The 17,359-nt window shown below is 27.9% G+C and overlaps 2 protein-coding genes across 4 annotated transcripts; both read right to left on the bottom strand.

Moving 5' to 3' along the window:
- Nucleotides 1-4,030: 4,030 nt before the first annotated feature.
- Nucleotides 4,031-9,251, bottom strand: LOC145963402 (retinol dehydrogenase 11-like). Of its 3 annotated transcripts, none has more exons than XM_083085313.1 (6): nucleotides 9,018-9,251; nucleotides 8,252-8,333; nucleotides 5,295-5,599; nucleotides 4,960-5,079; nucleotides 4,526-4,742; nucleotides 4,031-4,352 (listed from the first exon to the last, which is right to left on the bottom strand). In XM_083085313.1, the coding sequence occupies exons 1-6, from the start codon at nucleotides 9,133-9,135 to the stop codon at nucleotides 4,220-4,222; spliced, it is 975 nt and encodes a 324-aa protein (XP_082941439.1). In that variant the 5' UTR covers nucleotides 9,136-9,251; the 3' UTR covers nucleotides 4,031-4,219. The 3 variants fall into 3 exon arrangements, with proteins under 3 accessions (XP_082941439.1, XP_082941438.1, XP_082941440.1); XM_083085312.1 differs by having other exon boundaries at nucleotides 4,031-4,370; nucleotides 9,018-9,250; XM_083085314.1 differs by having other exon boundaries at nucleotides 4,031-4,370; nucleotides 5,295-5,533; nucleotides 9,018-9,250.
- A 1,514-nt stretch (nucleotides 9,252-10,765) lies between these two features.
- Nucleotides 10,766-15,615, bottom strand: LOC145963404 (retinol dehydrogenase 11-like). The gene is made up of 6 exons (XM_083085316.1): nucleotides 15,315-15,615; nucleotides 13,469-13,550; nucleotides 12,990-13,294; nucleotides 12,712-12,828; nucleotides 11,901-12,117; nucleotides 10,766-11,474 (listed from the first exon to the last, which is right to left on the bottom strand). Exons 1-6 carry the CDS (start codon nucleotides 15,430-15,432, stop codon nucleotides 11,324-11,326), a joined length of 990 nt encoding a protein of 329 aa, XP_082941442.1. The 5' UTR covers nucleotides 15,433-15,615; the 3' UTR covers nucleotides 10,766-11,323.
- Nucleotides 15,616-17,359: the final 1,744 nt, after the last annotated feature.

Genomic DNA, 17,359 nt, shown 5'->3' with positions numbered 1-17,359 from the left:
TTGAGTTAGAAATTTATTCATGTATGTAGGGGGAAAATTTTTTATCTTCCTCAAAATATCTTCAAGTAAGTTCCAAGGAAAAGAATTTCGGCAGTAGTATTTTAATTATTTTAACAATTTATAAAAAATAGAATATTTTTTAAATATGTAATTTTTTTCTATTGAACAAAAAACGCAATTTCCGCAACATCTGAAAGAAATAGATGCTACTTCTAATACTTTGCCTCGTACTTTTTATTGGCTTCAGAGTGAGGAAACATGAAATCGCATTCAATCAATGTTGATTACTAAGGATTCAGGAATGGAATGTCTGAAAAGCAACAACAGCGCGAAATTTTACGAAACGTCGGAAATGTTTCCTGCGCATTACACACGCATGACATCAAAATTGCAGGGCGGGGAAATGTAATATAATGATCGCTTTCGTGATCATTCTACGTGAACGCAATGTGGTAAACTATTAAGTTTGTGTTTGTGTCTAAGCACCAGTCGATGTCTGTGCTTAAAATATTCAAAAATAAAAAAATATATATTTTATATCATATATTTCATATATCAAATGTAATTGACGCTTGTTACGTTGTTAAATGAATCGATTAAAGCAGAAGAAAATAATAAAACTTTCATTTTTTAAAGACAATATTATATTATGGTCAAATTTTTAAAATCATTGGATCAATTCAAATCTCTTTCTTTATCCAGTGTATTACGAATTCAAAGAGAATCATTACAAATAGTAGACACATTTTACTATTTTTTTTTATCGCGCGTGTGAGAATGTTGCTAAACTGCCGCGAATAATTGTGGGAATTCAGTAATTTTGGCGGTAATTTATGCAAGCGGATTTATAGTGCTATGCGACTATTATAGTTAGAATACTATTCCATGGCAAACCGCCTACACTTGTCAGATGGAACTAGATCTAGCTTGCCCTCCATGACAAACACTTAATGCGTCGTATGACGTAATTTCTAGACTTAAGAATTCACATCGTTACCGCACATAGTATACGGATCCATGCCAGATAAAGTGACGTGGGCGCGTGATTTTTTTATCGTCCTCGAAGACGCCTGCATATTGTTGTCTTCGAACATTCACCTAAGTCGTTGACCAGAGATGATAAAATCGTAAAAAATTTGTTAGGATATTAACTCAAAACTACAAAGAATACTATCCTTTTTTCATGTACGAAAGAGATATACAATTTACAGTAAATTTAATCTATAGCAAATTAAGTTTTCAATTCTTTTATAAGAGATGGGTAAATGCTGTAGATCTTATTTATTACATAAGATACGGTTAATCTTATAATGTAAATATTTGTACTAAATATTTGTACTAAATATTTTTTATTAATTTAATAAATTAAATATTTTTAATATTATAGTAAAAGAGAGTCATTCTTTGAAAAAATTAATTATTGTCCACATGTGCTAATATAAATATGTAACGAAAAATTACCAACTGTAATTTTATGTAATATTAGATAAAAAGATAAAAATATTTAAAATACTTTCTCTCTCTCTCTCTCTCATTCAACAGCTAATTATTACAATATTTACATTGCACAAAAGAGAAAGAGAAAGACTTCTATATATTATATCTATTATATCATATAACCATACTAAACATCGAAAGATTTATAATTGGGTAGAATATAGGTTGAGTTAATACTTATATTTTAACACAAAGTCATATTTCAATTTATCGGCAATTATTAAAATATAAACTATCATATTTTCTTATATATTGATCAATATAAATTGATATTTCTGTTTATTAATGCATAATCTAATTGTAAATAATTGCCTTTTAATTTGATAGGTGACATCGTTTTGATAGTGCTCTAGTATAACATAGAAGTTTATCATTCATTCTATAAAAGATTATCACCCACTTGACTAGACACAAATATGCTCTCTCTCTCTCTCTCTCTCTCTCTCTCTCTCTCTCTCTCTTTCTTCACAATCTTTTCGCAGATAAAACTATCATTGAAAACGAGAAATTATATGTCATTAAAATTATTTTCTATTAATAGATCTACATCTAATAATAGAAAAATGATATTGTCTCATTTCAACATCTCGTTATCTTGCCTGAAAAAAGTTTCCGAGAATAAATATTTAACGAAAGTACAGCAGAAAAAGATGATATAGTTAAAAACAAGCATTCAATTCATAATTACAATATCAAATAGATCTTTTGATAGTCGAAACTTTTAGATTAAAAGACATTAAAAACAAATATCCAATTCATAATTACAATATCAGATAGATTGATTTTTTGATAGTCAAAATTTTTAGATTAAATAACAATAATAAAATATTTAATAAAAAAATGTTCTTTTTTTCTTAAAAGAACAATTATATATGTTTCCTGCCTCATAATTATAGTATCACAATGTTTTATATTCTCTCTCTCTTTTTCTCTTTTTCTCTTTTTCTCCCTATCTCTTTCATCAAAATAATCTTATGTAATAAGGCAACATTGAAAAAATTTATTTATTAAATTTGTTACTCCTATCAACATACAGGTAGGTCTTTGTAATGTGATTATATCATCGTTACTTCATAGTTTAAGCATCATACAACTCAATGCCGGACTCTTTGTTACCTTCACTTTGGCCTTACTCGCTTTTCGCATTTACCTAGACTCACATATCATCAAGGGAAGAAGTAGAGACTAATTATGTGAATACCCACGTATCTTTCTAATTAGATATAAGTATTCTTTACGGCTAACGAAACAATATTACCGATATTTCTTTAAGTTGTATATCAAGAATTGTATATGTCAAGGATTAATCGATGATCATAATTATATGTTTATATAACAGTCCTTCATTTCTGGTACAATTAATGCAATGCATGAAGGATGAATGGATTGAAAAGGATGGCTGGTTTTATTTTTTGAAAGAAAGTGAATATTAGTTTATAATAGAAGACATAAATCGATTATATATTTTGACGTTGATGAGAAGGCTTTCATTATTAAATAAATTAAATAAAATTTATCAATTACAAAAATGCTTTTTAGTTTGTCCTTATTTATACTCTAATTTATTTTTGTAGTATATTGAAAAGAGTTATTAAAAATTATTTTTTAATTACTTTTATTTTATTTTGAAAGATAACGGATTTGCAAATGTAGATTCAGTAGATTGTATGGGATAGAAGAAATTAGATGGAATAACTTGAATATAGATTAGATTGAACAAACTAAATCAAATAACTTTTAATAACTCTTTCAAATATACTGTAAAAATAAATTTAAAAAAATAAGAAAAATAATAATAATATAAAGAAGAAAAAACTAAAAAGCATTTTTGTAATTGATGAAATTTATTATTTTATTTAACAATGAACACGCTTTAATAATTTTGTTGATTGTATGTAATAACCTATTTATAACTCACGCCGATTTTATCTTAATTTTTTATCTATCCATATTTTCTCTCTCTCACACAGAATCAAAAAATATATGTATATATTATCAGAAAACTTTGATTTAACGATGTAAAGTTGAGTTATTAATTAATTAACTTACATAAAATGTAATAAGAAATCATATATAAACGTTTATTTTATTATTAATATAAATTATTAATATAAAATTAATGTAAACTTATTATATTTTATTATAAATTACATTATGTATTACTATAAAAATTTCAATCAATCAATTTTGACTGATAAGTTGGCTTTATATTAGCTAAAGTTATATTAATATAAGTGTCTATCAAAAGTGATATCGTAAAATTGCACGATCAAAAGGAATGTAAGATATGTATGCTTATGTATTTACCGACAATGATAATTTTGCTCTATTTTCCCTAATCAATGTCTTATTAAATTATCTAGATGCAGTTATGTAAATGCAATATAATAAGTCCAATAGTAGGCTAAGTTATGCAAGATAAATGACCAATACCAGTTAGAAAATGTAGTAAGAAATACTTAAGATAGAAAATTAATAGAAAACTTATTGTTGAGAAAATAATTGTATACTTTTAATACTCATTAAGTACTAATTTGTATTAATAAATCCCCTGTTTTATTAACTTCATTTGTACATTATTCGTATTCTATTCTATTTGTCGCTATTTTTCTCGAATATGTGTATCATGCCTTTGCATATCATGTATTGTAAACAGAAACTTATCAAAGATAGTAGAAGATGAAAGTATATTTTTTACACATAAATTCTATACAAATGAATATTATTCGGCAAGCTGGCGCGAAACAGTTTGCAAAAACGCAGAAAAATTTTCATCAGGTTCCAAGTGCAAAAGCCGACAAGTATGGTCCCATAGCTTCTTGGATATTTGGTCATCTCTCGCTCTCCATTGTGGCCTGGACACGCAGCATTCTCTATTAAAAAGTATGACAGTAACAACAAGTATAAATTTGTTAAAAATAGATTTTAGAGAAAGAAAGAAAAGAAGAAAAAAGGAAGTTTAAATAAAAATAAGTTTAAATTGTTATAATTTGCAAAAAATATTTCATATCATATAATTTGCATTTACGCATAGTAAAGACCGGTCTCATCAGCTGTTTTCTCATCAATAGCACAATATATCGTTGTTTGCGCTCCTTGTATCGGATTTTTGATGAATGGCCGCATAATATAACGAAAGAAGAATGTCGCACCCGGAACTATTGTTTTATTATAGTGTCGTCCTAATTCGGTTCTTATAACGCCGGGATGCAAAGCATACACATTTATTCCACTAATATCAGCTTCTGATAAATAAAATAAAAAAAATAAAATTTATATTTTCTAAAAATATAAACTATATGCTTTTCTATAAAAATATGTTATATTGTCACAATATTATAGATAAAGTAAAACATTAGCATATTAAAAATATATTATTTTTTTAATAATTTGTTATTTAAACGCAAGTAATCGCTATTTTGACTGTTTTATAATATATGTATGTTTACTTCATTTTTTTACCTTTCAATCGACGTGCAAGTTCTTTAGTAAATAGAATATTTGCCATTTTGCTTTGCGCATACGCTTTCAATGGACTATACGATTTTTCTAGATTCATATCATTGAAATGTATATCGCCAACTGCAATGATAACAATAGATACTACTTAGATATAATATAAATTTATTATCTAGGATATATATTATCAATATGTTTAATATTAACCCAAATGAAGAAATAAATTTTTCCAAAAAGAAAATGAGAGTTGTAAAAGATATTAATAAGATTTTAAGAATATAATATTTTTTCTTTTATTTCTCACATATTTTGCTTCTTTCTATTTCATTTTTACGTACAAACATGAGCAAGTGATGACACATTAACTATTCTGCAACCAGGAGTGGATGATTGTATTTTCGGCAGTAGTAACAATGTCAGGAGAAAATGTCCGAGATAATTCGATTGTAGCTGCAACTCGAATCCGTCTTCGGTTTTGTAATGCGGACACATCATTACACCAGCATTATTTATTAATATGTGAATAGCTGATTCAGTTGTCAATAACTGTTTAGCGCATTCTGTTACACTTTTTAGACTGCAAAGATCCAATGAATATATCGCAAGCTCACCCAGTTTACCATTATACTGCTCGCTATTTGTACTGTTATTAAATAAATTATATTAAACTATTATTATAATTAAGTAATAAATAGTTATAATTAAATTAATATTAATATTAATAATTTAATGGAAATATAATTTAATAGTATATTAGTAATTTAATAGTATATTAGTAATTAATATTAATATTAATATTAATAATTAAATTATTAAATAAATAAATTATATGATACATTTTATTATGAGAATTACATGGTATATATAATTTTTAACTGAAATATTTTCTTTGTTTTTTTATAAAAGCGTTTCCAAATGCTTAGCATATTATTTATTAACAATACATTATATATTGTTAATGGAATAAATAAATAAATAAATATATATATATATATATATATATATATATATATACAGGGTGTGACTGAAAAAGCGCCCACGGAGCAAACAGCATTATACCTGATTAAAAATCATTTTTTTCTATAATGCTTAATAAAGCGGTAATTATTGAGTAAAGTTACGTCAATAAGCACTTTAGACGGGCACATGTCAGCGTGCGTAAGCGTTTCGCCGCTACAGCGCAATGTCATGCTGTTATTATGCAATATTCTTATGCATCGTAATAATGCGAAAAACTTTATTTTGCATTAAAAATCATATTTCTTCCGTTAAAAGCGTTTCCTTAAAGAAAATTATTGGCGCAACTTTACTCAATAATTACCGCTTTATTAAGCATAGAAAAAAATGGTTCAGGACTTTTCGACTCGATTTTTAATCAGGAATAACGCTGTTTGCTCCGTGGGCGCTTTTTCAGTTACATCCTGTATATGTATATATGCAAGTGTGTGTGTGTGTATGTGTGTGTGTGTGTTTGATTGAATAATAATTATACGATGAAATTATTGATTACTGATGATACTAAAAATGTCGAGATTTGAAAGAAGAAATAAGGTGATTAAAAAGAAAAAACAGTGTGTTTTCTAAAAGTATTTCGAAAGATTTTTCGAGATAGTTGTTGATGCGACAGAATACATAGATTTCAAAGTCATGATAGCTGGATTTAAGAGTAAGAATATCTTTTAATATTTGTGTATGTAAATACAAATGTGTATGTGTATGTAAGCATGTATATGTGAGCGATTAATGTTAGAAATTAGAAAAAAATTAGCGCGAGTACATGTGCCAAGGCCGCTTTATTTTTATATTTAAAGAGAGACAGCGATGAGTGTGTAAGCGTGGCGAAGCTCCTCCCCTCCCCAATCACCCTCCCCAAGCGCCGCCATTATGTTACAGTCAGACCGTCTTCGCCGTCGTGTGCTTCGAGCCACGCACATTGGTCGATTTTTTTAAATTAATTTTTCGTTAACTATTGCGAATATCGCAAAATAGTATAGTAGCTTCCTTCTTAATTTGAGCCAACCTATCTTCACATTTCGGGACTGTCAAAATTTCCCTGCCACTCTGTATATGTGTTGATGTGATATGAAATAATAAAATGTATAATGATCTAATGTAGCATTATAGTATGTGTCCTTCTCTCTCTCTCTCTCTCTCTCTCTCAATATTTAAATACATCAGCTCAACATTACATCCATGCATGTAATGTGATTACATAAACATGTATTGTAATGTAAATATTTAATAAACATGTATTATAATGTAAATATTTAATATGTATAATTATGTGATTGGCATAGCTCAGCGGGAAAAATTTTATAATATATAAATTACGAAAATTTTACAATATAAATTATTAGGTTGGTGTAAAAATAATGAGGTTTTTATAATTTTAAATTTGATGCCGGTTTACCTTTTGTTATACATTATTGTGAACAGTAAAATTGATACTTCTGATTTCTGCTTATGTTTATTGTTTTAATTTATGCGATTTTATTATATGAATTTAAATTGGGATGTAAAGTAACAGAAACTGCGAACTCAATATATCAAACTTGTTTTTGGCAAAGCTCAATATGCAGCTCAATATTGGTTCTAAAAATATTGTGATGGAAATGAAAGCCTTGAAGAACAAAAAAGTAATAGACGTTCTTCAACTATTGACAATAATAAATTAAATGCCATTAATGAAGCGGCCCAATTTGAAATGTGGCAGAAAAACTCAATGTTGATCACTCAACAGTTGTTTAATGCGTATTTAGATTTGATACGTAAAAATCGCACAATTATTTTTGTTTTACCAATCTAATACATAAAATATTGCAAATCTTTATATTCCTTATCGTCAGGTGACGATAACTTAAGAAACAAAGTTAGTCAAACTTCAAATAGATACATAAAATTAGATAGGCGCTTAAACAATCGAATATTTGTAAAAGCCAACATTTTATAAAAGCCTAGATATAAATATTAATTCGTCAAAAGAAATTCGCGTTCGAAAGAAATTATCAAAATATATATCTTCTGCGATGAAAATATGAAAACTCACGATATGAAGAAAGATACATATGCTGCAAATTGTCAAGTTTTAATCTTTTATATAATATTAAATTGTCTATATAAAAATAAAAATAGGATTGTTGACTGTTTAAAATTTGATATATATAATTTCACAAGTAATATTTCAAATTTTTTTACTTTTTTTCTCTAGAGTATGTTTGCTTTTTTTCTCTAGAGATATTAAACAATATTATACACTTATACAATTATATAGATATAATTTTATTCATTTATTTACCTTGGAAATGGCTTATTCTTTATACATTCAACTGCTTGTTTTGCTTTTTCCACATCCCGACAGGCTAAAATCACTCGTGCACCTAAATGCATATATTTATATATGTGATTATATATTTACATATATTTTCGATCATTGATGTCTCATTAAAATAACAATAAATGGCTAAATCTACATAAATAATCCATATAATAAAGATAATATTGCAGACAGAAAGAGAGAGAGAGAGAATTCATGAAATTATTATAGTTTATTTTTAAATGCTAAAATTCTTGCTGAATTTCAAATATTTTTGTTTGTAAAATTATTACTGACATTTCTGCTAAAAAAAAATTAATTTTAAACTGACAAATGGGTCTGTTATTAAAAGAACATGCGAGACAAATGAGTCTGTTATTAAAAGAACATGCGAGTTTTTTTAGAAATTCTATACAAAATATAAATAAAAGAGTACAAGATATAACGGGAACTTGCACAGATTAGCTACATTAAAAGCCAATAAATTTAATATACTTCGAGATTCATGCAATATCAAATTCATGAATCTCGAAATGTATTATATTAACTGATATTTAAATTTTAACGAAAAATTGTAAAGAAAAAGTGAGAAAAAAAATTATGCGTTAATTTTGTTCAGGAGTATATATATATATATATATATATATATATATATATATATATATATATACATATATGTATATATCACGATTCATTTATAATTATCCATTGTATATCAATAATGTAAAAATAAATAATCGATACTTACCTCTTCTATAAAAATCTGTGGCGGTTTCCTTGCCGATTCCAGTATTTGCACCTGTTATCACTGCAATTTTATTATCAAGACGCACTTTACTGGCGCACGATTTATGATACGTCCACATTTGTAAATTCTTTTTCTTATGTACTCTCGACGAGAAACGATTTTACTTATGTACTCTCTCTATCTTGCCGTGCTGAAAACCGACTAATAGTATCACACCACAGCAAGAAGTAACAGTTAATATACTTGACACTATATCAGTAGGCAGCAGAAGACATAGGCAGCAGTAGGTAGGAGAAAAGAGAAAGCCAGAGAGAGGGTAATATACAGGGTGGGGCATTTTAATCGCCCCAGGCGAATATCTGGAAAACTAAGAGAGATACAGAAAAATGTTTCATACAAAAGTTGTATGGGTCGGAGGGAGACATAAGATGGTATCACTGATTTGACCTTGAAGAGTTATTTGAAGCACATAAAGGTCACATAAAGGTCACCTTCAATTTCTTAAATGGAACACTATATTTTTTATTGCATATTTTTGTAGCTTATCTCGAGGGCTTTCCAAAACATAATTAACTATAACAAACTATAATTAAGTTAGTTTTCATTAAGTACTTTCCGAGTTATGAGGCTTGAAATCCTTTCTTAATTTTGCATAAACCATAAAATATCTAAATTTAATAATTAGAGATTTGACTCAAGTAATCAAAAAATTAAAAAGAAAATGGCATAAGAGCCAACGCGCGGTAGTTGGAGCGCAGAGAAGCAACAACACTTCTTTCTTTTTTCAATATTAGTTTATTAAAAAACACATTATAATAACAAGAAACGTCTTTTTAGACCTTTAGACGGGCGCATGTCAGTGAGCCGCGCGCCTGGTAGTGTGCGTGAACGCTTCATCGCTACGGCGCTATATCATGCCGCTATCGTGCAATATTCTTATGCGTATCGTAATAATGCGAAAAACTATTTTGCATTAAAAATCATATTTCTTCCGTTAAAAGCATTTCCTTAAAGAAAATTTCGACAAGGAGGCTAAAGGTCGGTGCTTATTGGCGCAACTTTATTCAATAATTACCGCTTTATTAAACATTATAGAAAAAAATGGTTCAGGACTTTTCGATTCGATTTTTAATCAGGAATAACGCTGTTTGCTCTGTGGGCACTTTTTCAGTTACACCCTGTATAAGCTTCTCGGAGCTGGTCTTCTCGGAACAGAGTCTTGCTAATCATATCACAGCCGTAAATATTTCGTTAGGGCAAATTGCATAATAATTATTCCAATAAAGAAAGCAATCATCAAGCAGAAGAGAGTTTTATTTTATACACCCTCCAAGGAGCCGTGGCTACGTAAAGAAAAAATTTAGAGGCTTATGCCTCGACTTGCGTCGCCCGTGGAACCACCCGGGATTTCCACGCGAGAAACCACACAATAATTAATATTGAACGTTAATTAGTAATTCTTCTAAAACATGTATTAGAATTAATTAGAAACAGAAAGGCTTAGTTATAAAAACGCAAAATTTATATATTATAACTACAAAATTTATATTATAATTTAATTGTAAAAAAATAAAAAAATGACTATAATAATAATTTTCTAATATAAATAACTCAAAAGCTCTCTCAGTATAAGATTATCAACCTTCCATATTATAAAAATATGTCATGTTGCTTTTAAATTCATAAATTATTTTTTTTCAAAGACTATTTTAACGCAACCACTTAGGAAAACATAAATTGAAACACTATTTTGATACAAGCATTTGGAAAAATATATTCTACATTTGTTTAAAAAATTTTATATAATACATTATTAAAATATATATAAATATATTGTTGCGTCCGCGGAACGATATCTATCGAATGCGCGCAACACAAAGATCGACACTCGCGTACTCGCTCGCGCACTCGTAAATAACACGGTTCTTTGTAACACCGAAACTTTAATAGGCAATACAGAAACACAAGCAATAACTCGGAACGATAACACAACGGCTCGTAAATAGGAACGCGTCCGCTCAGCTTGACAGCTGGCTCCAGACTTCAAATGACGGCTGCTCCATCAACAATTCTTTGACAACGAGATCTTCCTTTTTCAAGACAGACTCGACCGCGACTCAAACCAGGGACGTAACAATATATATATATATATATATATATATATATATATATATATATATAATAATATAATAATAAATATAATATATTATTAAAAGTATCAAAATTTATATTTAATTTCTAATATATATGTATATCACTCCAATAACAATTTTTAAGTTATATATCATTAATTCAATATGCATATATTATTCGACAATTTCACGGGAAACAGTTTTTAAAAACTTTGCAAAATCTTCATCACATTCCAAACGCAGGAGCCGACAGGTTTGATCCCATAAGTCTTTGGCAATTTGATCATCCTGCGCTCGCCATTGTGGAGTCGCAATTCCGCATTCTCTGCGAAAAATAATGTTCGAAATACTATTAAAAAATTGAATTAAATAGTATACACACATATAATGTATAACGTATATTTCTGAAAATTGCTATGTATAATATAAGGAATAAAATATAATTAAATATAAAAAATATATATGTGTGTACGAACTATTTGTGTACGAAATATTTAAGGAGGCATTATTTGTACAAATATAAAAAATATTGCAGAATTGAATTTTTTATAATAAAAATACAAAAAATACACATAAACACACATATATGTAATATAATTCATTTTTTGATAAAATTATATTATATGGGAATATTTTCTAGAGATTATCCGATTTATTTTTTATTAAATCCATTGATTATATATTTTCTAGAGGAAGGGAGAGAGAAAGAGAGAGAGAAAAATAATTCTATAAAATATAATTTCTTCCTTACTTGTAATAGAGACCAGTTTCATCAGCTGCTTTTTCATCTACTGAACAATATATCGTCGTTTGTGCTCCCTGTTCAGGATTTTTTAAAATTGGTCGCAAAAATACTCGAAAAACAGTACTTGCACCTGGAAACATTGTTGAACTAAAATGTCGACCTATTTCTGACGTTATAACGCCAGGATGCAAAGAATATACGTTTATTCCATTAATGTTTGCTTCTGAAAAAAATATAATTTTTATTTATTAATTATTTCTACTTATTTCTATTTATTAATTATTATATTAACACTCTTACTAATTTCTATTTATTAATTATTTTATTAATAATCTTTTTCTAAAAGATTTTTAAGAATTATCTTGTTTGTAAACTAACATTTTAAAAAAGGGAAAAAAGAAAGATCCTTTAATCACATTGTATAACATTATTATAAATAATTGGCTTATAAAAAATAAGATAAATTAATATGTAAGCTAAAATCACTCAGATAGAAAAGAAAAGTAGATGTTGTCTACTTTTCTTGTTCTAACGAGCAGAAAGTAGGGATAAGAAAAAGTGAGGGAAAAGCTGATCGCTCCTTTTTCTTATTCCCACTTTGTTCTCATTAGAGAGAAAGGTCGATCTATTCCCTTTACCTACACCCTTTTTTACCTGAGTTTCAGCGTTTATAAGAGGACTCGGTCTAATATTACTATGTCTATAGCTAAAACACAACTTACTTAATCTTTTATAAGGAATTATTATAATATTTAAGTCATTTTAACAACTATCTAAATAATATTCAATTTTTCGTTTAATAATTACTATCATTTACCTTTTAATCGACGAGCGAGTTCTTTGGTGAACAATATATTTGCCAGTTTACTTTGCATATAGGCCCTCATAGGAGTGTATGATTGTTTCAAATTTAGATCATCATGTATAGCACCAACTACAAAATATTAATGCCATATAGGTATTATCTTTTATTATTGGATATAACTTATGATAATATTATGATATTTCTCACATTAAGATGTGTTCATCTCTCTCAGCAATCTATATCTACACATTGTCAAGTTTATGTTTATATTAGTTATTAAACTAACATACATAAATGAAGAAACGATGATACATTTACTATCCTACAGCCAGGAACAGAAGATTGCATCTTTGGCAACAACAGAAGTGTCAGAAGAAAGTGACTAATATAATTTGTTTGTAGTTGCAATTCGAATCCATCTTCGGTTGTTTGTTGCGGGCACATCATCACGCCAGCGTTATTTATTAACAGATGAATAGCCGATTCTTTCATTAACAAATTTTTAGCGCATTCTTTTACGCTTTTTAGACTAGAGAGATCCAATTGATAAATAACGAGCTCACCTGGATCACCTTGAAATTGTTTTCTGTCTGCTCTGAAAATTATTGCATTATTTTGTAAATAATTATTATTATAATTATCATAACTACTTCTTTAAATGTGACAACTGCTATCTGCAAAGATTTCACAATTGTTACATAATAAAGCCAAAATAAAATAATCCGGGATAGGTTGAATATTATTTATTCTTTATATTATTTATTCTTACCCCGAAGGTAAATTTTTTTTAATGTCTTCAACTGCATCATTGGCTTTTTGTATATTCCGACAAGCCAAAATTACTCTTGCACCTATAAGGAAAATACATAGTTTATATTTTTTTATATCTTTTGGGAGATATTTATTAAGATAATTTAAAACATTTTAAATTTTAAATTTAATTTTAAATTTTATTAATAAAAAGATAGGCATAAATTCTTTTAACTTTTGTCTTTTCGTAATAATTTGGAATATTAGTAATTAATTAATAATTAATTCTTATGTTTATGAATATTATCTTTTTATCATTAACATTCAAAATATTTTTAGGACAGATTCTCTCCTCGCCACAGTTATCGGAATTACATACTTATACTAGTATAACCGATAAAATAAATGCGCAATAAAGTTGATTGCGCAATAAGATTATAATATTAAAAGAATTCTAAATCCATACAAACTTTTTATGCAAGAAATTTTTGTTTATAAAACTTCAAATGAAATTAATACCAGTCATAATATTATGATTCGCATTATCATAAATATCACATCTGTATCATATGTCACTGTCTATACCATGTATCAAGAACATGATGATATTTTCGCAAATTGAATTTTACGAATATATGTTTGCAACATATCAAAATAAATTTGTTTTAAATTTATCTTTTTATGAATTACAATATAGTACTTAAAAGATAACACGGTATTTAAAAAATATACAATCTAACAAATTTATGTGATTACTTTGATATCTTTGAAAATAAAAGTAAAACTTTCCTTTGACAAACATCATCAAATATAAAATATTTTATATAAAACTAATTTTTCCTAATATTAATAAATGATAAATTATTTCAAATAGCAATTTTGTTATTCATGCATTCTGTATATAAATGTCGCTTTTTACTTATATTTTATATATTGTATTATGTGTTAAAGTATCACCCAGATTTTGATATTATAATTATAAATAGCTATTCGTAAGTCAGATATTTTTAAAAAATGTTTATCAGAAAAATATCTGTAGTGTTTTAGGCATCAGAAAATATAGATTCAATTATTGTCAAGAATGAAACGTGTGTATTCTGTTTGAGAGCGAATCGACCGGAAGCGCGTGCTACGAGAAAGAAATAAGCCCGAGAGAGAGAGAGAGAGAGAGAGAAAGAGAGAGAGAGAGAGAGAGAGAGAGAGAGAGAGAGAGAGAGAGAGAGAGAGAAATCACGATAGATCGATACGTAATTTTCTTCGCACAGAGTACAGAGTTCTTCTAAAGGAGGCGCTAATACAAATATTCACTTAGTCGATTTTGATTTCCGGAAGTAACAGAGAAGAAATCGCGGAATTTATACTTAGACCCTTCTCGGAAGATCAAATTTTGCATAAACCATAAATTCGAAACAGTGTATAAATTTAACGTTTTCTTTATTATTTGTTATTATTGAATCTTTTGAGAAGGACGAGCGTTATTTTTAATTGCGCTGACAATGCGAGATATCGTTATCGAGCTGCCTCGAATCAGGCGTCAGAAGCGTCGAATAGATGGGCTAAAGGGCCCTGATTCACTTTTAAACGATAACTCTCAGTGAGTTTTTTAATGAGGCAATTATGAAAGCTTTATTTTGTTATTTTTTGCTCGATTTCGAATATATTTCAAAAAAACCTAAAATACTTCAGGTGTCAGAAAATAGAAATACTATCAATAATTAAATGCTATCAGAATTAGATGTGAACATATAACATATATGTACAATATATAAAATAAAAATTTTCTCTTCTTTTCTTAATTTAATAAGTTGTTTTAAAAGATTTTGTTATAGTTTAAAAAATTATGAATTATGTATCTACAAAAATACCTCTTCTGTAAAAATCTCTGGCGGTTTCTTTGCCGATTCCAGTATTCGCTCCTGTTATAACTACTGTTTTGTTTACGAGACGCGTTTCACTGGTGCATTGACTGTGGAACTGCCACATTTTTACAATATTTTCTTTATATGATTTTAGTGCACTTTTTAAAAATTGCAAATGTTAACTATCTGTTACAATCGACCAGCGTCAATTTGAAATGTTCCACAAACGCGGCAAGAATGAAGACTGAATAGTGGAGAAGAGAGTGGCGTTAAGCAACGTTAATGGAATTTAGTACTTATATAATGTAGTTCAGGGACGGCGCAACTATTGCTAAGTCTCGTGAAAATGAAAAGGAAAAGACAGAAATTTAAATTTGATAAGATATATGTACAAATTATTCTTAATTACTCATAAAATTATAGCTACTTAAAAATAAAATTAATAAAATTAAAAATAATTAATAAAAAATAAATTTATTTATTATTTTAATAAAAATATCATTTTTTTTCTTTTATTATAAATATTTTAACTAAAAATTTTCATTTATGATATTTTTATGGAAAATTATTATTTTCAAAAATTTGAAACAAAATTTCTATTAACAAAAGTTAATTTTATTATGAACGCTTTTCTATTTTTTGTTAAACGCTTCACTACTACGATTGATCATTCATATCACGTAGAATTAACTAAGAGCTGCTATCACATGTATGTACACGCACACATAATACAAATAAACTGATTACTCATTTATTATTAATGTTCAATTGATGTTGTCAGAGGTTTCTCTTATTAAAGAGCAGAGCGTGGTTAAGTGACTTTTGTCGAAAAACTTTATTATAGACTTTATAAAGACACAATTACATGTGACAGATAGAAACGCGTGACGCTTACTTCCGCTATCTTAATGCGTGCGTGTCCCAGACAAAAAAGAAAGAAGGGCAACATAAATGCCAGTTTCGGCCCGCTGCACGTTACGCACACAAAAAAAGAACCGTGTACGTGTGGCGCTCGGCGGCGACGAGTGGCTATAGCGCCACACGTACACGGTTCTTTCTTTGTGTGCGTAGCGTGCAGCGGGCCGAAAGTGGCATTTATGAAGGGCAACGCCATCCTAAAGGCACGTTTATAATTGAAGCGATATCGATAAATCCTTTGTATCAATGTGCATTGATTTCTGTTTCATTTCTCACAGATATCAAATAAGAAAAGTCAACATTAATGAATAACATGAGTGATCAATATGTATCAATATGTATACATGAATGTATAATATGGATTTAATAATATAAATGATTAATTCTAATGCAACATTTATGAAATTACTAATTTTTTCATTTTAAAATAGAATTCATATCTAATCTTCTTATTTAGTATTACTAATAATAAAATAGTATATAAGATTGCTATTAAATTTAGAAATTAATCTAATCTTTATTTCTTTATAAGATATCTCTTTAACACCCGCGAAAAAAGTTTGTATTTAATTATATATAATATAATTATGCATGGATTTTGACCTGATCTAATAATATATATGTATATGTGTGTGTGTGTGTGTGTATAGGGTGTATCAAAATTCGCGGATACGGAATCGTGATTTCGTGCTAAAAGAAACAACTTTTCCTCTTGGCAAAATTGCGTCTGAACATTACTTTTTTAAAGAGAGCAACTTTAAGCTAACGAATAACGTTTTACCAGAATATGCACAATTTATTTAATGAAAGAACATTTTCCATTTGATATCACCGAAGCAATCATTGAAAGTAAAATAAGCAGATAACATGTGAATAATTTTGATCCATACATATTAGATTTAGAAGAACAATTCTATTGTGCAATAGCAATTAAGTAAATTGTTTCGAAAATAACTATTTAATAGATATTTAATAAATATTTAGTTATCATGCACTTCTGATAAAACCTTTAGCAAAATAATAAAATAGCGTATATGCTCAAATGCTGTGCAAGTTGTGCATGCGCCGCCCCTGATTCATAATCTAAATCGCTTATTCGTTAGTTTAAAGTAGCTCTCATTAAAAAAATAATA

The sequence above is a fragment of the Camponotus vicinus genome, unplaced genomic scaffold (genome assembly GCF_025532165.1).
Source record: "Camponotus vicinus isolate PSW18456_S1 unplaced genomic scaffold, iyCamVici1.0 SCAF_12, whole genome shotgun sequence".
Taxonomy (NCBI): domain Eukaryota; kingdom Metazoa; phylum Arthropoda; class Insecta; order Hymenoptera; family Formicidae; genus Camponotus; species Camponotus vicinus.
This window is presented reverse-complemented; position numbering and strand designations above follow the sequence as displayed.